General features: G+C 38.9%; 1 protein-coding gene across 8 annotated transcripts in view; it reads right to left on the bottom strand.

Annotated features, from left to right (window-relative positions):
• Eef1akmt2 (EEF1A lysine methyltransferase 2) overlaps positions 1-27,710 on the bottom strand; it is a 71,171-nt gene that overhangs the window by 35,209 nt on the left and 8,252 nt on the right. For 2 of the 8 annotated variants that reach the window (XM_052196752.1, XM_052196783.1), the window contains exons 4-6: positions 25,260-25,367; positions 19,625-19,841; positions 14,695-15,117 (exon numbers count right to left, since the gene is read on the bottom strand). In XM_052196752.1, the coding sequence (XP_052052712.1) occupies positions 14,999-15,117; positions 19,625-19,841; positions 25,260-25,367 (444 nt within the window). In that variant the 3' untranslated portion in view covers positions 14,695-14,998. Of the gene's footprint in view, positions 1-13,661; positions 14,301-14,694; positions 15,118-16,890; positions 16,951-19,624; positions 19,842-25,259; positions 25,368-27,710 lie in introns of those variants that run through there. The other 6 variants (XM_052196734.1, XM_052196762.1, XM_052196743.1 and 3 more) reach the window with 6 other exon arrangements.

Below are 27,710 nucleotides of genomic sequence, written 5' to 3'. Positions count from 1 at the left end.
CCCCTAGGTGGGAACCTGACTTCCACAGGCTCGCAAAGCAAGAATTGGCAGAAAGAAAAAAAAAAATGTGACTAGGTTAGTATCCTGTGACGGACGGCCCTTTTCGCCATGTGCAAAAACCACGCCGGCACAGTCGACCCCCCCCCCCACAAGCCCTGACCACGGCCACGCCGCCTGCTTCCCCTCCCTAGGACAGAGCGCCCTCTCACCCCCATCGACACCGCGCGGGTCAGTCGGGCAGCCTTGGAGTCGTCCCTGCGCGCCCGCATCCCAGGGGTGGCGGGTGTAAACTTCCGTGAACAAAAGAGTTGTCTGCAAACGATGCGGAACTTCGGGGCTCAGCGCCTTCGCTGCTGCTACAAGCCAGGGCTCAAGTTGAGCCTCAAAGGAGGCTGCCGGGGACGCAGCCGTCCGCCCGACCCGCGGAACGCAGACTTTTCGACAGTGCTAGGTTTGCTCTTCCCCCGCCAGCGCGCAGACAAGTCTCACGCCTGCACCAGGGCGAGCAAGAGTCGGCGCCGGCAGAAACCATCCGATCCGCCGCCTAACAAGGAGACAGGGAGAAAGAAAGCCAGCAGCATTAAGGAAGGAAAGAGCGAGCGCAGCGCACGCGAGCCCAGCTTCCCCCGCCGTCACCGGGGAGCTCGCACCGACCCCGCTCCGAACCAGCCCCCTGGCGCGGTTGCCCGGTCAGGTCGCTTACTGTGCGCGCCGGACGCGGGCAGTCACTGCTGGCGCTCGCCAAGTCGTCCGGGCTGCCCGCCCGCGTCTGCCGTGCGCACGCTCTCCTGCCGGCGCCGAGCGCTTTGTACCGAGCGACTCCCGGGGAGGAGGAAATCGACTTGTCACTTCCTGAACTGTTTGCAACTCGTCCCTTTAACCGAGCTCGGCCAGGCCGCCAGTGCCCGCCGCTGCCGCTGGGCCGCGCGACCGCGGCTGCGTGAACTCGGTGGCGCTGTGCGGGCGGCGTCGCGGCCGGGGCGCCCGGCGTGCCGCTACGAGGTGCAGTGCGCGCAGCCGCCGGTGGGCGGGGAGTGGGGGGGTCACGGCGCGCCTCCGTCAGGGCTGCCGGGTGTCCAGTGAACCCGCACCGCAACTCTCACGCTAGGAGGCCCGGGTCCGGGGAAGGAGCACCGCACAAGTCAGAATTGAAACTCAGGCCTCATGGGCTTCAGATGGCCAGCTTCCGGGTTTTGCTTCGCAGTTTAAAACAATCTGTGGTGAACAAGACCGCAAAGGGTGGGAGGGCGCCTGAGAGGTCACACTTTAGAATAAAGCACTGTTCCTGACTCTGGGTGCAATCGAATTTGAAGAATTTGTACTTCAGATGCTACATCCAAAATACATGCAACTGGGGAAGGAAGGATTTGTGGTTGCTAAGCAGAGGCAGGGCATGTTTAGTTCTGTAACTTAGGATGTTGACTTAAGTGTAGGAATGTAATCCTGATAGAATAAGCAGAGTATTTTCATTGTGCAGCTCACCTGGGGGAGGGGACCATGTTTCTTGTGAAGTCCTAGATTTCCCATCACTCATTCCTGCTGATGTATGTTATTAACCTTATCCAAAGAGAGATCTTTTTAAAGAGTTCTGGTTTTTTTTTTTTTAAGTCCCTGTGCCTGTTTTGAGTTCCCCTTTGCCAAAAAAACAAAACACCTCATTACTTTACATGGATTGTGTCTGCACCATTTGAATGGTTCTATTCATAAATCAGGAAACTTTTTCTGTTGCTTCGAGGAACATTTAATTGGTTTTAATCCAATGTTGCAATCCTAGTATCAAACATAAAGGAACAATTAACTTTTTGAGACTGTGTGCACTTGGGAAACTATTAGATTTCATGGCTATTGCTGAAATATTTCAGTTTGTCACCACACTGGATCTATTCTTTTCAGAAAACCATGAGCTAACATTTCGCACTAACTACAGCTCATTCCAGAGGTTCTACCATAAGATTAAGATGCTCGTCAGAAGAAAGGATATCTGTTCACCTCGGAGAGATGATGTGAACATGATCAAGTCACTCTAAGAAGGCCAAGGCCAAGTGTGCTAATACACAGACTACAAAGATGCTGATATCCATAATACATTATTACTCCTTTTAAGAAACATGTTAAGGGTCATTTTTTTAAAGGAATAAGAACCACATGTTCTGTCAAAAGAAGAAAGGCACATGGGAAAAGCAGAGGCTACTATAATACACTTAAGGTCATTTCCCAAAAGCTACTTTATCACAGCACAGCACTGCCACCTTTGCCTCCAAGCACTGTAAGAATAGAGTTTAATGCACTGAACTTTTTTATTGGGAGGCCTAGAGTGACTCCTGCTGGCAAACATTCCGTTTATCCCTGCAATTACTAGTTCATCAGGTCAACTTAAAAAAAAAAATCAAGATGCCAGGGGTCCTATGCCTGGAAACAATTACTGCAACCATTATTCTTGTTGCTTTCAGAACCATGTTAGTCTCATGAAATTCCAAAGATGGGGGTTATGGGAGCTCCTCTGCTCGAACACCTCAGTTTCCAGCCCTAAACAGCCTGTTTTTCTGGTTCTTAGCCTTTCTTGACCTTGCCTAGGACTACATTAAGCAGGACTTAATTCCTGCTTAAGGAGCTGGCTAACCAACAGAGTTGTCTAAGTCTAAATCTTCAAGACTAAAAAGACACACATGGTAAGGCTTATGCCAGTCTTCCATAAATGCCATCACATCTTGGTCTCTTAAAGCTAAACGTGATGGCTCTTTATTATAAAAAGTCCTGTCCGTTAGGTTGCTGTATTAAAGTTTTGTTTAGTTCAGAACAAATGCAAACTCAGTCAACTACATTTAAGATTAGGTAAGCAGCAGCTGGGACGAGGGAGGGGAGCTCAACTATCTACTTTCTGTTCATGCTTAAATGGTCAACCAAATCAGAACCAGATTTAGAGAGTACAATCAGATACCTAAACACAAATTCACAGGCCAATTCAGAAATAAATCCACAAATCTAAAAAATGACCTGTAATTCTGCCATTATCTTCAATAAATACTAACTTAATTAACCATGCAACACCCCGGAAAATATAAAATGCAGGGATTACTTAGTCTCTTACTCTAAGACCAATATGAGACACAGGGATAAGGCGATACTGATTCTTTTGGCTTTCCCCCAAAAGGAAGTCTAGCAAATAGAAGGCTATTTGTGTGTATGGTATACATCATGTATCCTTCACTGAGTATCACTGTTACAGCTCCCCAATTCTAAGCTTATAGCTCTTAAGCAACAGGAGACAATAAGGGTGTATTTTATTAAGAAAGGGTGTAACCAACTATAACTTGTATCAACAAGCTAATGAAGTGTTCACCTAAGCACATCTGTGGAGAGGAGGGCAACAAATGCTTCTGATATTCGCTAAGGAGTGTCTGAAGCAGTTAGTGCATGTTTTATTTCTATGCCTTTAGAACCAGATCGATGTGATGCTCAAAAAACAAAGAGTTAAGCTTTGAGGTATGAGTCGGTGCAAGTAAATGGTCGGTTTCACATCTATCTGTACCTATGTCTAAGAGCACTCCACTAAAATTATAAGAGAATAACTATAGGAATTCATTTAGACTAACAAAGGGAACTGAGCAAATGTTGGATGTGTTGTTATACTGGGCCAACAGTCTGCAGATGCTCGTGGACCAACCCTTTCATTCAGCTTCTAAAAGCCACTGCGCCTCTTTGTCACACTGTTGTATTAAGAGCCAGTCACTCACATTTCACACTGTTCTTTCTACATCTGAAAAGACTTTTTTTTCCAAGCAAAACCTTTTAAAATTGCTTATAATAGATTATGGAAAGACAGACGTCACCAAATCCACCTGAAATATTATCAAAGAGATTGGCTTCTGAAAGCAAGTTGATAAAATATACTTCTTTGGAAAGTATATAAACTTTGTGGCCAGGGTTAGAGGCCAAACCTCTGAGCCCATCATGGGGCAATTTTCATATATAGATCTTATTCAAAAAAGAAAAATCTGCAATTTTCCCCACATCTACAATGAATTACAACTAATAGCCCTACCCATTAAACATGTTATAACATATTAATCCTTTGGTTCTTTCCTGTGCTTTTATCGACCATGAAAATGAGTTTCAAATCTAGGGCTCTAACATATACATGTTAGATATATAAAACACGAGATATCTAACATGTACATGTTAGATATATAAAACACAGGATGTTAGATATATAAAACACAGGATATCTAACATATACATGTTAGATATATAAAACACAGGATATCTAACATACATGTTAGATATATAAAACACAGGATATCTAACATATACATGTTAGATATATAAAACACAGGATATCTAACATATACATGTTAGATATATAAAACAAAGGATATCTAACATATACATATTAGATATATAAAACACAGGATATCTAACATATACATGTTAGATATCTAAAACAGGATATTTTGGCCCATTTAGAAGCATTTTGAGAATTCTTAAAGGAAAAAATGTATTTTTTGATTAAAAAATAAACCAAGTTATTTCCATTGAAAAATAATCACAACAGTGAATTAATGATGCCAAGCTCACTCCTTTGATATAGAATAAGAGTTGAAAGCAGCTTAGAGAGGAAATCTGCACATGAGAAGCAGCGCCGCTTTGTAACCGAACGTCTAGCACCATTGAGGTATGAAAGCGTGCCAGCTGGGACGGCATTGTGTACCACAAAGTGTGGGTTGTAAGCCTATGTCCTGAGCACAAACCCCGATTTCCAAGTTGGCAGGTGCTGAAAACACAGCAAATGTCACGCTTGCAACTCATCAGATGGAAGACCTCTGGGTAAGGCAAGAACAGAGGGAGAGTTGAAAGCTCAAACAATTTGGTAGTAACTTTCTTTTTAAAGGTCCTAATGACTATTATTATTATGAGCTATAGGAAAGCACGGGGATGGAAAGCAGGCATTAAAGCTTATTCACAGTAAAGAAAAAGAAAAAAAGTGTAATAAAGGCATTCAGTTACTAGAAAACTGACTAAACCAATCTTACTATTCTAATACTAAACTTCAAAAAACAAAACCTGGGGTGGTGGAGAGATTACTCAGCAGTTTAGAGCACTTATTGTTATTGCAAAGGACCTGGGCTCAATACCCAACACTAACCGATTAACTCCAACTCTAGCAGCTAAGATGCCCTCTTCTGGCCTCTACAAGCACCAAGCACACATGCAGTACAGCACACACACATATAGGCAAAATAGCCATACACATGGAAGTAAATAATTGTTAAAAAATAATTATCAAAAGCATACCTCTGGTATTTGTGATGATGACAACTAAAGTAGATGTTAGTGTCACTACACACAACTAGCCATCTAAACAGCTTACCTGTTACTACACCTAAAACATACCTAACAACAAGGCTCAGTTCATGTTGCCCTATGCTTAATTTAGAAAACATTTCAACTGTACTCCTGAACTATACTCACATTCTGATTTCAAGTGAACAAACAAAAAACAACAACAAAAAACAACTTCAAGCCTTTTCTGACTCTTAAAAATTCACTGAGTATTTGTACTACAAACCCAAACTATTTTTCTCTGTTGAGTATCTGCCATATAAGTCACTGCCTCAAAGCAAACTTAATTTTAATTCACCCTTACTGATATGCTAAAAACTACTGTGATCCTTCCTATTTCCCCCCACAAAGGGCATTTTCCTTTCATTAGTTGATTCCACAGAGCTTAAATGTACAATCCAAATCCTGAATTCTTTGGCTTTACAAATATCAAGGGGGAAATATTGTCTCTGGGTCTACCAGGAGCTGGAGCGCTGGCCGGGCTTGCAAGCTTGTGAGCCTCTTCACTCTCTTCAGCAGCTTGTCAATAGGTTGTACCCAAAAGCTGAGGTATTTTATTTCAATTCATGCCTGGTTCTTTGTTTTTCTTCCCTCCCAGTTTTGTATGAATTCTCCTGCAGCTATAGTACAACCATACCTGAAGCATAAAGGGATAGCTAAAGCTATCAGGAGGGCATTAGCTTCAGAGGTAGGTGCTTGACCAGCATACATGAAGTCCTAGGATCAATCCCCAGTATCAGGAGTCGGGGAATACCTGATATGAATGAGAAGTAAGCTTCCTATTTTAAAGAATTAATTTATAAGTGAGGGACAAAAGAATAAAAATTCTCAAAACTTGCTAAAAGCTAAGTTAGTCAATCATTGCTTTGTTAAACCATCTTGATCAGTTTGTTCTAAAATTTCTTTAAAATGGAACAAATACTTTTAGGCATGGTAGCAATTACCTATAATTCCACTACATAAAGAATGATACTGACAGGACTACAGTGAAGCCCAGGAAATAAATAAAATAAAGGTTCAAAAGCAACAAAAACTACAATTTACTGCACAGGCCTGTAATCCCAGAACTAGGAAGGCAGAGGCTCTCTGTTGAGCTTGAGGCCAGTCTAATCTACCTAGTGAATTCTAAGTAGTCAGAACTACATAGTAAGACTCTGGGGGGCCAAGAGAGGAATGACTAAAAGGATCTGAAATTTCCTGGGATCAAGGAGTAAAAGCATCAAGGCTGGGGTCTAACAGTTCGACAATCATGCTAGGCACTCTGAAGATATTCACTCACTTAACCATCAATGAGAAGGCTGAAGACAGCTTTTCTAGACTAGCATAAACAAGTGGTTCACTACACTTACATACACTCTATTGTCAACTCTAGTATAAACTCAGAACAAATTGGATAAACTATTACTCATCATCAAACAATATAAATGGCAGTTAACTACAGTAGGAAAAGAAATGTGACTCAAAGAAATCAAGCCTGGATGATACAAATTATAACTATGTTATACTTAACATGCCAGTCTACTACTTCTTAACTAACCAGTAAAATTCAAGTCCAACTCTATTCTCATTAGACCCAGGGCTACTGAGTCACTGCTCCTTGATCTTGTGTCCCTATTTGATATATCTTGGAACCAGGCCTTGGCTCAGATCTAATGAAAAGTGCATAGTAATCATGCACATTTGTTTTCAATTCAAATACATCATAACATTTTTACCACCACATCTACATTTCTTACCATTTATTACTACTTAAAAGATTATGCTCTCAATCTGAAAGGTGTTCTTCCATGCACTCTGAAACACAGGAAATCATCTAAAACTCCAGTGTCCTGGCATCCATTCTTCATTCCTTTACTGAAGTAAAAAGGTGCTTCAGCACCAGTCTGAGTTAGACTGAGGAAGGCACTATGGAGTGTGATTTTTAAAGATGTTTTGAAAGGCCCACCTGTTTCAGATGCTGTCTTTTACTCCACAACACTAGTTTAATCACTCCTACAATACAAATGCCTTTCAATAGAACTGAATATATTAGCTTGAACAATTAATTCACCTATTAGCTCCAATGGAGAGGAGGGTTCATGAAGGAAAGTATTTATCTGGCACTAAGGTACCTGCTATGTATCTTTGCAATATTCATAGCCCTGTTGGGTATGGGTCAACACCTGATTCTCTCTCCATCAATAAACCTGCTTCAAAGATAGAAAGTAAAGCAGTCTTAACAAGTATTCTGATAGGTCATTTGCTAATGTCTTTTAACAAAGTTCAGTTTCTGAGCTGAGATGGGGCTCAGTAACAGAGTGCTTGCCTCACATGCACACGGTCCTAGGGTTTATGCCACAGCACCACCAAAACAAAAAGGCAAAACAGAACAAAAAAGAAACCCTTTTTCATCAGCAGGATAGGCAGTTACAGGCTGCCAAGGCAAGGGAACAAAAGCACAGACCCACGGATTAGACTCATGCAGTTTCTGCGGTGCACAAGAGAAGCATCTCAAAGCCTTAGAGTAACAAAGTGGGTCATCTGGGAGTTTTCTGTTGCATGCATTGGAGGCACAGAAGAATCAGAGGAAGATTCCGTAGAGTATCATGATTGTTCATTTCACCTTATGTTCATTTAATCTTATCTTTCTACAAGTAAGATAGAAACAGACTAAACAAAAGATGTAAATTCTTGATTTACTGGTTAAGTCATCTCTATGGCCAAATGAATACAAACTGAATAATCAAACACATATCAGAAACAATCGGTCACCAGACACAAGTTTTTTTTTTTTCAGATTAAAAAATACTCATTTACTTCAAATATTTTATTACAAGTACATATATACCTTTTTAATATACAGATACCTTAGTTAAAGAGCCATCAAATTACCCAACAGCTGACACTTAGCAAATGAGTGTGTAATATCCTCATATATATTAGAAACCTATTTTGGGGGGTTTTGTTCATTAAATCTCAATTTTCAGGGATATTTTTCTGGATCCTCCCCCATACATTAAAGCCCTAAGCCCCAATGCAATAGTATTTGTAGATGAGGCCTTTATGAAATAATCAGAGTTAGGATCACAGGATCAGTGCCCTCACATAGAGGCTCCTGAGAGTCTCTGTGTGTTCTCTTTTGCCTTCCTTTCCCCAGCACACACAGAGATCATGTAAACACACAAATGGCAGCCACCTAAAAGCTAAAGAACAAGACTACAAAACAAAACACACTTGGGGACAGGCATGTGATGGACAGCGAGCAAAGGTGCCTGCTACCAAGCCTGAATCTGAATCCAATCTTGGGGACCCACATGGTAGAAGGAAAGAACCAAGTTTACAAGTTCTTTCTGACTTCATCACATATGTAATAAATAAACAAACGAACAAACGAACAAACGAACGAACATAAAAAACAATAGTGATCATGATACCCTACCAACACTTTGGTCTTGTAATTCCAGCTTCCAGAACTCCAAGAAAAAAAAAATGCCTGGCGTTTTATGCCGCCCAGTTTATAGTATTATGGAATCTGAGCTACATGGGTAGGAAGGAACTTTGATTCAGTGTAAAAAAGGTTCCTGATATCAACTCTGATAAGCTGAGTTTGATCTCCGGGCCCACATGGTGCTTGAAATAGAACTGACTCCTGAAAGTTATCCTGACCTCCACACAATTGCCACAGCACATCCACACCAACATGTATATACACATACATGTATGTGCATGTACCAAAAATAATCCAGGACCTTAAACATGCCAGATAAGAATTCTACCAATAAGTCCATTTAAACAATCTGCAATTATTCAATAAAAAGAACCAAGATGAGCCAACTAAATTTCAATTTCAAAAATAACCTAATCAAACAGAATTAGCAAAATGACCTCTTCTGTTTGTGTAGCATCTTTACAAAAGAGAATCCCATGGGTGCCTCACTAAATGACCAAACCTTTGGAAAGACAGCTTACTTCAAAGTGAGGTAAGACACCTGGAGTTTGGTCTTTTGGTTTAATCTAGTTAATTACATCTAAAATAAGCAATAACCATAATAACTGGCACAACTATAAGTCTAGATGGGACTTTATTTTACTTCCTGAGCAAATTATATTATCAATTATTTGACCCAATAATTATCAATTATTTGACTTCCATAGAATCAAGAGCTTTCCTTCTAAGCCTGCTGTGGTCTGCGAGCTGATAAACACATTAAAACTGTGTTTTATTCTACTCTTCTCAACAATAATGAATATTACTATCACTCACTTAACAGCATAAAAGTAGGCTTACTGAAACCCTCAGATGTTTCATTTGTAAATCACACAAGATGTGAGTTATCCTTCACAACTCTAGATTCCTACTAAAGCTTCCTACATGATTTGTACATGACTCTCTAATTCATACAAGTCTATTAAATATCATTTTATAATTTCCCCCATTCAAACTCCAGTGAGGCTTCTATAGCAGACACAGAAGGAAATTCTTGCTTCAGTGCATCTAAATTGATTTCCTCAGCAAATGAACAGAACAAGGACTAGCTGCTGTCGCAGAAGGTAGGCAGACATGCAATATAAACTGCTCTTTCCTCCACTCTCCCTCCCTGTGCCCCGCCTCTCCAAGTTCCATGATTGGAAATCATCCTAATATATTTTTTTTAGTCAGGATATACTAAAATTAGATGGGAACAAAGGCCTGACATTTTCATATTAGCAAGAGGGTTAGGAAGCAAATCCGATCTTGAAGCACCCACACTCATCTACATTTAGCCTCTTCCTCATAAGTCTTTCCTTTCTAAAATATCAAGAAGGGAAACAGCAGAGACCAGCCACATTTCTACTGTGTTACTGTCCCTGACAACAAACTACTTCATCCACAATGCACCAGGGAAGACCCCTAAGTCAACTGGAGTATTACATATTTCTTTCTAAGCTATCCTGGTACTATCTAGGACATATAATTGCTGAATTATGTGTCAATGTCTATGGCTTTGGGGAAATGGAGAAATTAGCCTCACTTTTAAAAAGGAGTTTTCAGATACCATCCAAAATAAAGATCAATCACTAAAATATTTATCATTTACTGATACAGTAATAACATGTAACATACAACACAGGGGCTGGAGGAGTGGCTCAGCAGCTAAGAGCACGTGCAGCTCTTCCAGAGATTTGTTCCAAGCTCACAACTTTCTGCAACTCCAGTCCCAGGGGACTGAACATCCCCTCTCGTGACCTACGTGGGCTCCCCTCCCCTAAATGGCATATTCTTAGAAAGACACACAAATAGTTGTTTTTTGAAATGTGCCATTTCTTCAGGAAAACAAGAAAATAAGTTTCCTCTAAAAAAAATCAAAAGTGTAGATTGTGGAGGAGGGACGCAGGCGGGCAGAGTTATGGCTTGCTCCAGAAAGCCAGGCAGTAATTTACAAACACTTTAAGATACAATGGATCACTGAGTTGCCAGTCTTTCTAACTACAGTATCAGCATGACAAAAGTTCACTCCACCAGCTCATACATCCCTGTTTTTGAAGTCCTACTGCACAAAAGCAGAATACTGATACATTCATATCCTAGGAATTATTCCTATCTTTTTAATTTGGCTTCCCTGGACCTAAGCTACAAGTCCATACAGTTAGCTTGAAATTCTACTAGAGAAGTCTTTTTAATGATTAGTCTAACTCACTGTGTTATAAAGATTTTAGAAACTTGGTAAGTACCCACTCAAGCACTCTTTCTCTCCTGGTTACTGGAGCCCATCTTGACATGTAAGCTGGAAATGAATGATCTGTCAACAACACTCCAGGGATTGTGCTAAGGTCATATTCAATCATTCATTAGGCTTGGTACCCAGTGCTTTTCAGACTTCCATTGTAGAGCTGGTTTTATTCAGCATTTATGTAGCCTGTGGGTTTGGGTATTTGTCTGCTTAATGTTGAGTTTCATTTCTATGGCCCTAACATAGGAATCCATCAATTGACCAAAGAATGTCAAACTATTCCTTTACTTTCTAACAAATTGTATGGTGTGTATGAAGAATAAATTAGCATTAATTTTCTTCCATTAACTGTTAATAAGACATGCTCCTGAATTCTCCCTTCATGTAAGAATATCTCTGTTTTCTGCCTAACCAAAAGAAATGATAAGGATTTTCTAATTTTTCCCCTAGTATGTCTTTAAGTTTTCTATGTTCCTTATTTCCCACCATCAAGCTCTACGTTGTAGCAGTCTTCTTCCAGCAAAATATACTGGACAAGACTCCTTTCAGAGGCCATCCATATCCCTTACAATTAGCTGGAGTGGTTACTACTGTGCAACACAAGACACTTGGTCTCTTACCCTGAAAGCTGAGCAGTTTCTGCAGCAGGTAGATGCTAGTTCACAGATGCAAAACCAGGAAGTCAAAGGTCTCTCCCCTAGAGACAAACTGACTATTCATATTTGTCCTTATTTTCAATGTGGGCTAGTAGACAGAGAAAAAGTCTGACACATTAATACACACACACACACACAAAATTGATAAAATGAAATTGCATGGGTGTAATGGTAAACTCCTATAATTCCAGGCTCTGCAGGCTCCCTATAGACCTGAGCTTCCCACAGACACAGACACCACCTGTTGTGCTCTAGCAGCATCACCAAGAAAAGCCTCAGTCCTCGTTTGCATTTCAAACAAGTTTCCTCAAAACAACTTTTGATTAAAATAAATTACAATTCCAGTTTCTCAGCTCCAGAGCACAGTCATCATTACATCATGTGCTGTTCCTTTTTAGTAACTGCATCATTTCATTCATGTGTTCACATATTTTAAGAGTTAATAATATTAAGCCTTAAAGTATTTATAGCTTATTTCATTAACTTAGGGATATTTAATAACCAGGATTTTAGCTGTTTGGTATTATTTGAAAATACTAATTTCTTGTTAGCATTTTCAGACCATCTATTTTTCTGATTTCAATCCTTAAATAGCTGGCTTCTAGAAAGATTAGAATGCTGAGAAGAAATTATCAGATTTTTTGTTTTTGTTTTTGTTTTTTGTTTTTTAAACCTTATCAACAATGGATTCAGGAAAAACCTCTACCTTTGCAAAATGAACAAACATGTCCCATATAGGAGGGTCGGAATCAACTTCAACAGACATATCCCAAGCTAAATGAGAATTACAAGCTGGCTCATACAGAAAGTGATTTGTTGGGTTGGTGCTTAGTCACACTTGAAACTTACCCAGTCTAAGAGTACTTACCTTATTTGAGCTGGGTGTGGTGCTGCAGGTCTGTATCCCACCCAGCACCTGATCAGGGAGGCAGAGGCAGGCAGATCTCTGGGTTCGAATCTCTGTATCTACATAGTGAGTTACAAGACAGCCAGGACTAAGCAGAGAGATCCTGTCTCAAGAAACAACCAAAAATACTAGAAGTCTTCCTTTGGTCTCCCTGTGTGTACCTATGCACTGGCATGTGTATGTTCATACACTCTAAAAAGATCCCGTGTCCCATAAAGCAAAATTTTCTGAAAAGCTTAAATTGTATATATTTTAAAGTAATTTCTCATTTTTTGCCTGTTAAAATAAAAGCTATTCCAAGTTCATTATTTTTGCTCAAAGTCCATGTAATTATCTTCAGATCAAAAGACAAGTGGTAGCCTTAATGGTCACGATGATCTAAATCTGTCTTCCTCTATTCCTCATAACAGAAAACTGTATATATGCTAGACTAGGTTTACTACTAGAAAAGTATTTACCATTAAAAAAAGTTTATTTTGAAAACCAATAGGCCCAAAAAGTTGAAAATCATCAAAAGTCATACAACTTCTAACAATTTATCTTTATGTATGCAGGTGTTTTTCTTACACGTTTGTCTGTGTACTACATGCCTGTCTGGTATCAAAAAGACCAGAAGAAAGGGTATTGGACCCCCACAAAATAAAGTGACAGATGATGCTAACCACATTCATCACATTCTTACAGGAGCAGCAAATGTTCTTGACTGCTGAGCCATCTCTCCATTTCCCCAAAAGTTATATAATTAAAAAACAAAAAACAAAAACGAAAACCTTAAGATTCCAATACTAAAATACTGTCCCAAATACAGTTTTACTAAATATTAGATATTTATATAAGATACAATTTATCTTTTCAATGTAATATATAAGCAATCCCCAAATAAGCTCCCAGAGAGAGCCTTTGCCTCTATATGCCTGAAAGTTCATAAAGCTGGCAACCTCCTTCCACAGAAAGATGAGTGAAAAAATTCAGTTTCACTCTTCTTCTGTGTGTGCATGCTCACATGTGTGCACAATGTGCATGGATGTGTGTGTGTGTGTGTGTGTGTTGAAGCCAGAGATCTTCAGGTTATCTTTCTCAATTGCTTTCAACTTTATTTTTTGAAACAGGATCCCAGAGTGAACCCGGAGCCAATTGAGTCACAACTAGACTGCCTGCCCATCAAGCTTCAGGGAACCCCTCTGTCTCGGCCTCATGAGCACTAAGACTCTAAATGCATAATGCTACACACAGCGTTTTACATAGGTCCTAGGGATCTGAACTCTGTCTGCATGTTTATATGGCAATTTCCCCAGCTTTCCACCCTATACCACACCACAGCTCCTCTTCCTCCTTCAGCCTTCTGAGTGCTAAAATCACAATGTGTCAAGCCTTACTTAAAATTCAGTTCCTGCTAAAGCAAAGTCTTTCAAAGCAAATAGATGATAAGGAGTAATAACGGATGTCATAAGACTCAGGTGTTTTCAAAGTCCAGAGTAGACTAGCCAGTTAGTTTAGTGATCAACAGTGACAAAGGGTTACAGAGCTAGAGGTTAAGGGCCACCTGAACTGTATATGTAGCCCTGACTCACAGGTGCTACAAAACAGAGATTTGGCACCTGGAAGGTAGATTGTTAGAAGGGTTCTAGAGTCAGACAGTCCCAATCTTGGCTCCATCTGGTACTATTTGACCTTGCAAAAGTATCTTCTCTCTCAGCTGCAGCTCTCCTATACATAAATTAATGCATATACATAAAAGTATATTATTTTATATACATAATAATATGTATATACATATACTATTTTATATATCTTTAGTCTCAGCACTGAGGAAGTAGAGGCAGGTAGATCTCTGTGAATTCTAGGCCAAACGGGGCTCATAGTGAGACATTATCTCTAATTAAATAAATAAATGTATTTAATCAATTTCTCTGATTTTGCTTAATACTCATGACAATCACAGAGCTCTCCCAGCTATAAAACCAAAATGGCACTGTTTATCATACATCATAGTCTATTAACACATGAAAAAGGTTTAACTATTCTGGCCTTGAAACAGTTTGGTTAAGTCTTCATAAATAGCCATATTCAACTGTATCAAAGCACAAAAAACAAAAACAGATGCTTTCTATAAACTCATTTACTGCTTTAAAATTTTCAACTGATTAATAGCTACAGAAAACTGTCATAAATCACAATAAAAATATATTTCAAATACAAAGGAAAATCTTAAATTATTTTTAGTTGATATCTAAATATTGATTTCAATGCTTGTGGCTTCCTGTCAACCCATTATTCATATTCAGTCTGTACAGCCTGGGTACTTACTAAGCACTATTTGCACTTACTAAGCCTGGGTACTTACTAAGCACTATTTGCACTTGCTTCTTCTATATTAGGTTTACTTTGCAGTTTCTTCTAGAAAACTAACTGATTTTGTCCAAGGAAGTCTCCCTTTTTTGAAAAACCAAAGCTGCTACAGTGTTTCCAGATCTACCTCCAAAGCTGAACTTGGGTGTTGGCAGCTCTTCGAAAAGTTCAAATCCTATAAAACAAAATTAAAATATTTGTTAGAGATTTTTGTACTAACAATGTTCTTTCAAATCCTTTCTAAATTTAAGTTTGCAATTTTTTTCAGTTTACCCCCCAATTTTTTTTTTTTTTAAATATACAGGAAACAAAAAGGACCAAACACAACTGGCAGGGAAGTCCTTCCTCATTTCCTGTAGTACTGCTTGCCATTACCTCCTTGCCATCTCTCTGAGTCTATTTCACTGTCTCCTTGGTAGGATGTAGCTGTGACATACTGAATTACTGTCACATACCAGCACTGCTTATGTGGCTTTATATGTAGGAACTCAATCACATCAGAAATATAAAGGCATATAATACAGAAAGGTTAAATTACTTACAATAAAAGTGATTTTATAAATAATGAGAAAGTTCTAGAGGACAGAGTTCTGATGGTTCTATTATAATATACATGAAGTTGCTAAACTGCACACTTGATCGCTATCTATTTATGGGTTTAGTTATATTCGGTTTTTCTAAGGTGGGCCTCATGCTGCAGATATTTGCCCTATACTTCTTATATATCTAAAGATCAACTCCTGATCCTCCTAACAAGTACTAAAATTAAAGGTGTACACTGCCATGTCCAGTCTGAATTGTATAATTAAAAATGGTTACAAGAGTAAAAAAAAAAATCTATGGATGTTTTAAAACAATTTTTAGAAAAGAAGATTAAACTACTAACTCTCTTAAAAGAAAAAAAAAAACCTTCAGAACATAGCATGCTTTAAAAAAAAAAACCAAAAAACTCACTAGGAACCCAATGCACTAGTAGGTGCAAATCTCAGCTTCAAGCCACCTCTAAGAGAGATCCTTCTCAAGGAAGCTTCTCCATGACCCAAATTCTATACATAAATGGTGGATAGCACAGCCTCCAGGGAACTTTGTGAAGAGTCAAATAAAAATAAAAAATAAAAAAAACCATTGTTTCCCTAAACTATAAAGTAAGATATATATATTTTAATACAGCAGAGTTGGCAAGATGTCTCAGCACTCAGCAGGTAAAGCAGTGGTTCTAACCTGTTGCTTGCCAACCCTTTCTTTGAGAGGGTGTTGAATGATCCTTTCACAGATGTCATCTAAGACCATCTGCTCATCAGATACTTACACTACAATTCATAACAGTAGTAAAATTATAGTTATGAAGTAGCAACAAAAATAATTTTATGGTTGGCGGTCACCACAACATAGGAACTATATTAAAGGATTGCAGCATTAGGAAAGTTGAGAACGGCCGAGGTAAGGGCTTTTGCTGCATCTTTGCTTCAGTCCCTGAAGCCTATATCAAAGTGGATGGAGGGAAGAGACTACTAAGTTGTCTTCTCATTACATATGCATACATCACACACACACACACACACACACACATTTTGGATTTTGGTTTTTTGTTTTGTTTTTTCTGAGACAAGTTTTCTCTTTGTAGTCCTGGCTGTCCTGGAACTCACTCTGTAGACCATGTTGGCCTTGAACTCACAGATCCACCCGCCTCTGCCTCTCTATGCCTTTGCCCGCCCGCTGCCCCCCCCACCCCCACCCCACTCCCACCCCCATCCCCCATCCCACCCCCCCACCCCACCCCCACCCGCAAATGCTGGGATCTGTGGCAGGCACCACCACCACTACCACCGCCGCCACCGCCACCACCACCTGACATGATTTTTTTGTTCATTAAAAATAAAAGAGGGAAGCAGGGCAGTGGTGGTGCATGCCTTTAATCCCAGCACTTGCGAGGCAGAAACAGGCAGACCTCTGTGTTCAATGACAGCCTGGTCAATATAGTGCGTTCTAGCCAGGGCACAGGGAAAGCCTGTTTCAAAAACAAAACAAAACAAAACAAAACACAAAACCCATCAGGGTTATTTCAGTAGTAGAGCATTTGCCTCCTATGTATAAGACTTGAATCTGGAATAAATAAAACAAAGCTGAAAGGTCACTAAACAATAGCATAAAACATTTACATTGTATGAACAGTTTTCCTACCAAGGAAAACTGCACAATTCATTTCGAATATGGAAAAAACAAAAACCCAAAGACCCTTAAAAAGACTGGTAAAGTGAGGCACATGAACCCACAGATAATGCAGCAGCGCACAGGCCCTCAACAGGTTCAAGCTAGACAGTCGCAGCACTGAGAGGCTGAAGTAGACACAGGCTCTACACAAGAAGCTATCTGTAGTTGATACCCACTAGCAAAGAAAAACTCAGTTCTCTCCAATGGATTGTCAATAGGCTTCAGAACAAGACCCAGGCTCAGGAGTCGCTGGCCAACACAAAACATAATCAACAGTATTTTGGTAGAGGTTTGGTGGTTTTGTTTTGTTTTGTCTTGGCTTTTATGTAACCTTCACTGTTCTGGAACCCACTCTTTAGACCAAGCTGGCCTTGAACCCAGAGATTTGCCTGCTCTACCTCTGGAGTGCTGCAATCAAAGGCCTGTGCCACCACCATCTGGCAACTTTTTGTTTCCTTATGCTCTATTTAGGCATGTTTGCTTTTTTCTATTTCCATTTTTGTAGAGATTTTTGCTGTTAGTGTTGTTGTTGTATGTTTTCTTGCTTCTGAATTTTATTTTGGTTTTGTTTTTAAAGAAACAAGGAACATAAAGTTGGGTGGATACGAAGGTGGGGAGAACCTAGGAGAAGTTAGGGGAGGGGAGGAAGTGTGATCAAAATACATGGTACGAACAAAATTTTTTCAATTAAAAAAAAAAGACTGGTGAGGTAAATTTCATTCTAAGCCAATGGATTGTGGCAGCCAATCTAAGCAGCTACTAAGGAGGCCTTCAGCAGACTCTGTAGCAGAGCACTTCATTGCTGTCTTGCATCTAAGTCCAAGCACCATTTTCTAAGTAAATCAATCTTTAAAACTCATTAATGCTATGTGATTGTTCCTCTAACACATCCTATTATAACATTTTCATTATTTTAATTCTCTATTTAGTTCTAAAACTGAATAAAATATAAAGAGTTTACTCAGCAGTTCTCAGACACATTCATATTTTTTAAAGCACAGTATTCCAGGGTAAAGCCTGTTCCTCATTACTAAAAACAGACAAATGTGTTTCTATCTACTGGTTCTAGGGGTAAAAGAGAACACCTGTATTAAGAACCAAGAAAGGAACTTGCTCTACACAGCAGAACTCTTGAGAATTTATTAAAACTGTCTATTGCTAGAACAGAACAGGTCTAAGAGAAACAAAGGTAACATGTAAGATAATAAAATGAAAGATAAAATAAAAGACAGTAAATCACACACAATTCTTGTTTTCTAAAAGTAACAGTAAGGAAGCCAAAAGCTCCTACTTTCAGGAATAAACACTTCAGGCTTTCCATTATAAAACCTACCAAGGCCACTGCATGTACTCAAGAGGACAAAGGATATAGTCTATCTGACTACTCCTTTAATACTAAAAAAAAAAAAAAAAAAAGACATAAATCTAAGAAAGGTGCATTCAATATGATGCAACATGGTTACAGAAAACAGTGTGCAGGAAACTCTTGAGGTAGTTAATCTCTCATCAGCTTGTGAGAGGGGTCAAAATGTAATCAAATATTTAGTCTACAATCATTTACTTAATACTCCATCCAAAAATTCCTTCCACTCCTCTATAAATAATTAGTATTAACCCTGAAAAAAGACTCTAAGGAAAAGGTAAACAAATACCCAAAAAAAAAAATCAAAATACTTTTCCAGGAATGCCTGTGTGCTACATGAATAAACTGGAAGGTAAAATACTTCTTCAAGTGACCAAGGAAGAATCTAAGAAAACTTCAAATGCTCTTTGTATAGATATAGATTCTCAGTGCTCACAAGACTCCCCATTAGTAGAAGAGTCCTAATTACCTTTGACTAATGAGAAAGAAAAAAGTCCTGCCTGGCATAAAAAAAAAGAAGAAGAAAGAGGAGGAGGAGGAGGAGGAGGAGGAGGAGGAAGGAACTTCCTTAAGAACTGCTATATATTGCCTAGTTCATTTCTGTGCAATGTTATAAATAATTGTTCCATATATACTGAAAACAAAAAGACAAATCCTAAATACTTAAATGACTCCTAAAGCAAACCATATAAACTACACATAAAATTAAAACATTGGTCATGTACTTCCATTTGTATGATTACAGATTCACAAATAAATTAGTGCACTGAAGTCAAAAGCACAGCACATGTGCTCTGAGTCTCAGGATAGCAGATCATACAGCTTAAATAAAAGATTGCTTTGCTTAAATAAAGAGCTTGATCTTTACAAGCTCATAAATTTTAGTACTTAACTGCCAGGATTTCTGGAAAAAATGTTAAAAAGGTCTCTGGATCCCAACCAATTTACTTTTCTGTGCTTTGTATACACAGTTCAAAGTTATTACCAAGGTCATTAACACAGAAGAAAAGCAGGCAATTCCCACAACCAGAAATGTAAAATACTGTACCCACAGGGGAGCCTAGCACACATATAAAAACCCAAGGAAGCACACATTCAACACAGTTACCTTCACTGAACGCATCTAGCAACTCTGCCTTGGTCCAATTACATGAGGTTATTAGAAAAAAGCCTTTTACTTCCAACACCCTGGAGAGAGACATCACATATTGTTTCCTCTTCTCAACTGCATTGTCAGGATTAAGACTTATGGCATCGTAAGTCCCTTTGTCAACACAAACATGAAATCCAGACAGCTTTGTGGAAAGATTCAAAAAGTCTTCTACCTATATTAAAAATGAGTGTCCATATGAGAACAATTAACACAATTTTTATATAACTTAAGTGACAACATGCAAAAGTTTAGAGATAAAAGGGCCCATTATGATGGTACTTTACATATAATAAACATATATTCAACTTTATAGTTAAAGCCTAGATCATTAAAACCAAAATTAGAAGAGAGGTTGATAGTATTTCCTGGACATTTCAAATCTCTACTAATTTGGAAACAAATTAAAGCCAGGAATACTGGCTCAAAAGCCCAGTTTATGAAAAGTTGTTTCTTATGAAAAGATTCAACATATTTTTCAAAATGACAAAATTTATTTGGAACCCAGGTCATTGGAAATAAGAATTATGAGCCGGGTGTGGTGGCACACACCTGTAATCCCAGCACTTGGGAGGCAGAGGCAGGCGGATTTCTGAGTTTGAGGCCAGCACCCTGTCTCAAAAAACCAAATCCAAAAAAAAAAAAAAAAAAAAAAAAATTATGGCTTATACTATCATTTGAGTTACCTAAAGTAAACAAGTAATTATCAAAAGTTCCTTTGTTTTGATTTAGCAACTCACAAAGCTACTAATGGATAGAACAAAAAACATGAAGCTTAAGAAATTAAGGAACTATTTAAACTATGATTACTTAACTCAGTAAATGTCTTGCACTCTAGCTTTTAATAATCCATAGGGACCCTGTTTTTAATAACCTAATACCACTACAATATTTTAAATTGAGATGTCCCTCCATTTTATAATACAAAAATTTATCAATGAATTTAATCCTAAAATACTTTTAAAAATTAAGCAATTAGCTGATCATCATTCATATAATTTTAATAAGGTAAGTAACTATCTAAAACAATTCCCCTAAAACGAATACTATATATTGGTATTGAGCTTCTTTTGGTCTCACATATGCAGTCCAGGCTTTGTTATATTACTAAAATTGCAGGTGCATACCAACACAGTCTACTCAACAAGTACTTCTATTAGAAGACGGGATTTCCCGCTCTCCATATCCAAAGTATAGAATTCATTATATTTGAATCAAAACAAAGACCACATGAAGAGCTTACTCAGTGGGAACATCCTCACCCTAAACACCTGTACAAAACATTCTTGTATTCCAAAGGTACTTCATGACATTTGTACCTATTAAATGTAGGCTGTAGCAGTAAGAAAGAATAAAGAAATCTGTGTTAGAATATAAACCTTGTGTTTTATACAGGGAGAGGGAAACAACAAATAAGCTGCTGTTGTTTAAGAGCATCTTCCAGAATACGCACATTGGAAACCTAAACACATGTTAACAGTATTAGGAAGAGATCATTGGAAGGTGATTGAACATGTAGTCTTTCTCCTCATGAACAGATTAATGGGCTAATGAGGGGCTGGCTTTGTTATACAGGAAAACTTTCTCTAGCTTACTTGCTCTGCTATGACACAGAAAGAAGGCCCCTTATCACATCACTTAAGAATCCTAGACTTTTCAGCCACTACAACTATGGACTTAAACTTCTATGCTTTATACCTAGTCTATGTCGTTCAGTCATAGTAACAAAAAGCTAACAAAAGTAAACTCATAAAGGAAATGTTTCAAGTGGCTGCAGAGATGGCTCAATAGTTAGGGTACTGCTCTTGGAAAAGAGCCATATCAGGTGGCTCACAACTGCCTACAGTGCAAGCTCCCTGAAGTTTAATGCTTCTGCCTCCACATGCACACATTCATATGCACACACTCACATGCACCCACATACAATCATATGCACACACTCACATGCACCCACATACAATCATATGCACACACTCACAGGCACTCACATGCACCCACTCACATGCACCCACATGCACCCACATGCACACATTCACATCCACACACTCACATGCACCCACATGCACACACTCACACAGAGACATATTTTTTCAAACTTTCAGACTCAGTGGGTAAAAGCTTTGTCGCCTCTGAGTGGATTTCTAGAAGTGACATGATAGTTAGAACTAATTCCCTCAAGCATCCTCTGACCTGCACAAATTTGCTGGAGTGCATTTATACACCACACAAAATAAGCAGATGAATATAATAAGATAGCAATACTATTTCAGATAGGGCCAGCAGGATGACTCAGCAGAGAAAGCTGAAAGCCTAAGTGTTACCCTGGGACCCAGATGATGAAGGGAGAGAAGCAACTGCAAGTTGATCTCCAATCTCAATTCACGAACACATGTATTTCCACACAAGTACACACATAAAAATAATGAAATTTAAATTTTAAAAAATAAATTATAGGGCTAGAAAGACGTCTCAGCGGTGAAAAGCACTGACTGTTCCTCCAGAGGTACTGAGTTCAATTCCCAGCAACCACATGGTGGCTCACAACCATCTGTAATGGGACTGATGCCCTCTTCTGGTGTGTTTGAAGACAGCTACAGTGTACTCATAGACATAAAATAAATAATTTTTTAAAAAAATAAAATAAATTACAACCGTTTAATAATGGTATACCATGAAATATCTCTATTTCAGATACTGTGCTATTAAGAAAGCAAAAATGGGGTCTGGAAATAAGCTATTGGCTGCTCTCCTCAGTTGCTTCAGGTTGGGATCTCAGCACCATCACAGCAGCCCACTATCACCTGTAACTCAAGGCATAGGGAGTCTGCAGCCATGTTCTGGCCTTCACAGACAAAGCACTAATGCACATAAAAATAAATAAATCTTAAATAAAATAAAAATAGGGCCTGAGGTCAGGAAATAAAGGCACTTGCCACCAAACCCAAGAAACTGAGTTTAATCCCTGAAGCCCACATGGTGAAAGGATACCCTCCACTGTGCACATGTGTCCAACACACACACAATAAAGAAAACCTCCACTATGCACATGTATTCAGCACACACACACACTAAAGGAAACCCTCCACTATGCACATGTATCCAGCACATACACACATACACATACACATGCACAAACACACATATGGAGACCCTCCACTATGCACATGTATCCAACACACACACACTAAAGGAAACCGTCCACTATGCACATGTATCCAACACACACAGACAGACACACACACACACACACACTCTCTCTCTCTCTAAAGGAAACCATCTACTATGCACATGTATCCAACACACACACACACACATACATACACACACATACACACACACACACACTAAAGGAAACCCTCCACTGTGTACTGTGGCACATGTAGCCACTTCACATATACAATAAATACATGAGTATAATTTTTAAGAGAAAAAACAACATGGTGGTACATGCCTGTAATTCTCACACTTAGGAAAGCAGAGGCGCAGGAAGACCAGAAGTTCAGCTACAAAGCATGTTGGAAGCTATGAAGGCAGCTGGAAGCTATGTGGAGGCAGGCAGATCTGAGTTTGAGACTAACCTAAACTACAGAGCAAGTTCCAGGACAGCCAAGGCTACACAGAGCAATGCTGTCTCAAAAAATACAAACAACCAAAAAAAGCAGCCTGAGGGGCTGGAGAGATGGCTCACTGGTTAAAACTGGCTGCCCTTCCACAGGAGCCAGATTTGATCCCCAGTACCCACATGGCAGCTCACAACCATCTGGAACTCTAGTCCCAGGAAACAGAACACCCTCTCTGGCCTCCTCGTGGGCCAGGCACACAGATGATGCATAGGCACACATGCAGGCAAAAAAAATTTTAGGGGGAAAAAAAAAAGAAAAAAGGGAGGGAGGGGAAGGGAGGGAGGGGGAGAGAGGGAGTAGAGAAGGAGAGGGAAAGTGGGGGGTGGGGTGGGGGGGGGGGAGGGTGTTGGAGAAAAGTAGCCTGGAAAGGCCTCTCTAAGGAGGTGCTATTTCAACAGAGATGTGAATAACAGGAACAAACTTGGCCTGCTGAGAGACCTAAAGAAAGAAAGGTAGAGGTAGCAAGGATAAAGCCTTAGACAAACTTAACACATCTCAAAAACAAGACAGCCAGTGATTGAAATACTGAATAAAAGGAAAGGGTTAAAAAAATGAGGGCTAAGCTGGGCGGTGGTGGCACACGCCTTTAATCCCAGCAGTTGGGAGGCAGAGGCAGGCGGATTTCTGAGTTTGAGGCCAGCCTGGTCTCAGAATGAGTTCCAGGACAGCCAGAGCTACACAGAGAAACCCTGTCTCAAAAAACCAAAAATGAGGGCTAGTGAACCAGGCAACGGTACACACCTTTAATTCAAGCACTCAAGAGAGGCAGAGGTAAACAAATCTCTGCATTCAAGACCAGCCTAGTCTACATAGCAAGTTCTAAGATAGCCAGGGCTGCATAGAGAAACCCTGTGCTGAGAAAAGAAAGAAAGGGAGTGCAGGCAGGCTAAAGATGTAGTTCAGTGGCAAGAGTGCCTATCTAACACATGCAAGGGAATATGTTTGACTCTAGCACAGGGAAGGGCTTCTGAAAGCTAGCTGCGGCATCTAGGGTCCATGCTGAACACAAAGGGGACCCAATGGAGGTCTGTGAGCAAAACAGTGATGTAAGCCAATTTTCATTTTAGATCAAAAATACTACTTTGCGGTAGGTACATGGATCTGAGGTTTGTAAGCTTGGAGTGGTAAGGCTAGAGTCCAGGAAGTCTGGATAGGAACTCACTTTCTGACTTTTCACAGGCGTATGCTTAACCAGTCATTTCCTTATCTAGCACAAGAATACTAGGGATGGTACCTCTCACGGTGGACTGAGCCTTCCTGTGTCAATTAGCAATCAAGACAATGCCCAAAAATATGCCCACCGACCAATCTGATCTAGACAATTCTTCAGTAAAGCTTTTATCTCTGATGACTTTAGGCTATATAAAGCCAACTAGGATGAAGAATTAAATAACAATGTTTAGCAGAACATCCTAAACATTTATAAGTTGACTTTTTAAATATAAGTCATTTTATTTGAGAAATATATATAACCAAATCCTGCCATCCTCACAGTTTAAGTGGCTTTAGCCGCCACTTCTCAGGCAGAAAACAGTACCATAGGGACATCTAGCATTTATAACTTTCTGATCTGTTTAATCTAGAGCCAGCCACTGGATGATTTTGCAAACATACATGGAAGATATTGTATGAACACACACACATATATACATACACAAAGAAGAATACTTTGCAACAAAGCATAGTGTTACATGCCTATTACCCAGCTAGACTAAGGCAGAAGGCGGCAAGTTTGAGACTGGCCTAGAATACACACTAGGACTCTGTCACACAAAAATGAAAAAAATAATTTCCCTAAACTAACTAGACTAAAATTTTAATATTTACTTTTAAATGTTCGGTTTGTATCCAAACATTTAAAATTCCTATTGATCCTTGATTTATGAATGCAAAAAGGTAAGCAAATTAACAGTTTAGTAACATTTAAACATTATAGATTATTCTAAAATATGAATGTAAATAATAGTTACCTTCAAGTTAATGTTAGATAGCCCTTCTTTCTCTAAAATACTTGCAGAAAGCTTAATTGCAGAAGGAGAATAATCAATCCCAGTTATATTAGAGAAACCATGTTTCACCTAGAGACAAAGAAATAATTTCATAGTTTAGTTTTTAACTCATAATTCAGTTTAGTTTTTTATAAGTAAAAAACATAGTTCATGTTTTTTACTTATAAACTATCATATTCTTTGAATACTAGAGCAATTTTAACTTTGCTGTAGATCAAATGTCATAGAATATCCAGTTATCCATATGTTAATTTATTATATTCTATACAGAAAGCAAAAGCTTAAATCCACAAATTTTTTTGCTTTTGTAATATCTAATTTCTTTTCAAAAGAAAAGTTATTTTCTCAAAAATAATATATAAGTCTTTGGGCTGAAAATGTAATATTAACTCTGATGCTGTTATGCTCAAATTCACTCAAGAATTTATCTCACATTTTACTTAATTAAGTTATATGAATAAATTAAATGCATATGTAGTGAGTTGGTTTTAAGTTTCTCGGCAAATTATACGTTATTTAATTCTCTACCAGCCACATAATTTACAAATAATATATCAGTATAGCATGTTTTCACTTTTTCAACTATTTTACATATTCTATTAGATCTTTGTGAACGGCCTGTGAGATAGGCTTGGCAGGGACCAGTTTCTTCAGGGAAATAGAGAAGGATGACTAGGCTTGAGGGATTACTATCTGCTGGGCCTGAATCCTCCCGAGATGTGTGGTGCCTATGGCAAAGACATGGTGGCTTCCGTTCTTTACCCACACCCAATTATGCTGTTTTTTATAATAAAATAATTTCAAAAGAAATAGAAATAACAAAAGTAGCAAGATATGGTATGGTCTGAAATTCTCCTGGTGGACATCATTATTTACTTCCTTCAAAAGCTAACATAGTAAGGGACTGGAGAGATTGCTCAACAGTTAAGAGCATTGGTTGCTCTTCTAGAGTTCCTGAGTTTAATTTACATAAACCACATGGTGGCTCAACCATCTAAAATGGGATCCGATGCTCTCTTCTGATATTTCTGAAAACAGCTACAGTGTTCTCATATACATAAAATAAATAAATAAATAAATCTTTTTTTAAAAAAAGGTTAACATAGTGCCGGGCATGTGGTACATATCTTTAATCCCAGAACTGGAAGGCAGAGGCAAAAAGAGCTCTGTAAGTTTAAGGCCAGCCTGATGCTCCAGGCCATGCAAGGCTACAGAGTGAGACTTTGTAAAAATAAAAAAAAGTAACCTACATATGACTTATTTTTAAAAATAACTGAAAATACTTTTTCAACCTTAAGTGACTGAGTTGTAATCTAAACTCAAAACAGACAACACCAGTTATTTTTCCACTTTGGTTTTCCCTTTTGCTTTGTTTTTGAGACAGTCTCTCTCACTGTATAGTGTAGTCTGGGCTGACCTCTGGCTTGCTACTGAGCCTAAGCTGACCTCTAAGTTAGGATCCTTCGGATTCTGCTCCTGTGTGCAGGACCGCTCAGAGGAGCACCACCACATCCACCTTCATTTCTGTTTTGATGGGAAGGCCTGTCCTCTCAACTGCCTCCATCTACCACATCCACCAAAAGACAGTCATTTTCTTCTCATTTCTCACAATTCCCTTCTCCAACACACGGAAAACCTAATATGACTCTTTCAGCAGTTCCTTCTACCATGACTGTTGAGCTTTCATTACAACTTAAAAAAATTATGCTGATGTTTTTGGATTCTATAGCAATTACTCAGAGCCTCAAAGCTATCAGTAATGCTTTTCATATTCAGTTACTACACCAAGTAAAAAGAAAATGGACATTCTAAGAAAGAATCCATCAAAAGTCAAGGAGGAAACTGACATTAAAATAGGCCCCAATGCGCCTGTGGTGGGGCACACCTTTAACTTCCAACACTTGGGAGACAGAGGCAGGCGGATCTCTAATTTCAAAGCCAGCTGGCTCTACAAGAATGAGTTCCAGGATAGCCAGGACTACACTGAGAAACCCTATGTGTACCAGGGAAAGAAGAACAACATGACACAGGACAGGCCCTCAAGACCCAAATGAGAGAATTACCAGAGACAGATTTTAAAACAACAAAAACAAATAAAAATGACATGTACAGTAATTAAATCAAAAAAGTCCAGGTATAGGTTTGATGGATTAGACTTTTTTTTTTTTTAAGACAGGATCTCACTACATAGCCCTGACTAGCCTAGAATTCATTATGTAGAACACAATGACTTTAAACACAGAGATTCACTTAACTCTGCTTCTGGATTAAAGGCATGTTCCACCATGCCCAGTTTGTATGTATATTATTTTTTAAGAATTAGTAAAGAAAATATCCCTGTTCAAAGCAGAATGACAAACAAGAAAGAACCATAACGATCTCGCATGGCAATGTATATAAGATCTAAAATAT

Source organism: Apodemus sylvaticus, chromosome 1, assembly GCF_947179515.1.
Source record: "Apodemus sylvaticus chromosome 1, mApoSyl1.1, whole genome shotgun sequence".
Taxonomy (NCBI): Eukaryota; Metazoa; Chordata; class Mammalia; order Rodentia; family Muridae; genus Apodemus; species Apodemus sylvaticus.
The sequence above is the reverse complement of the archived record's forward strand: the minus strand, read 5'-3'. Positions and strand labels throughout refer to the sequence as shown.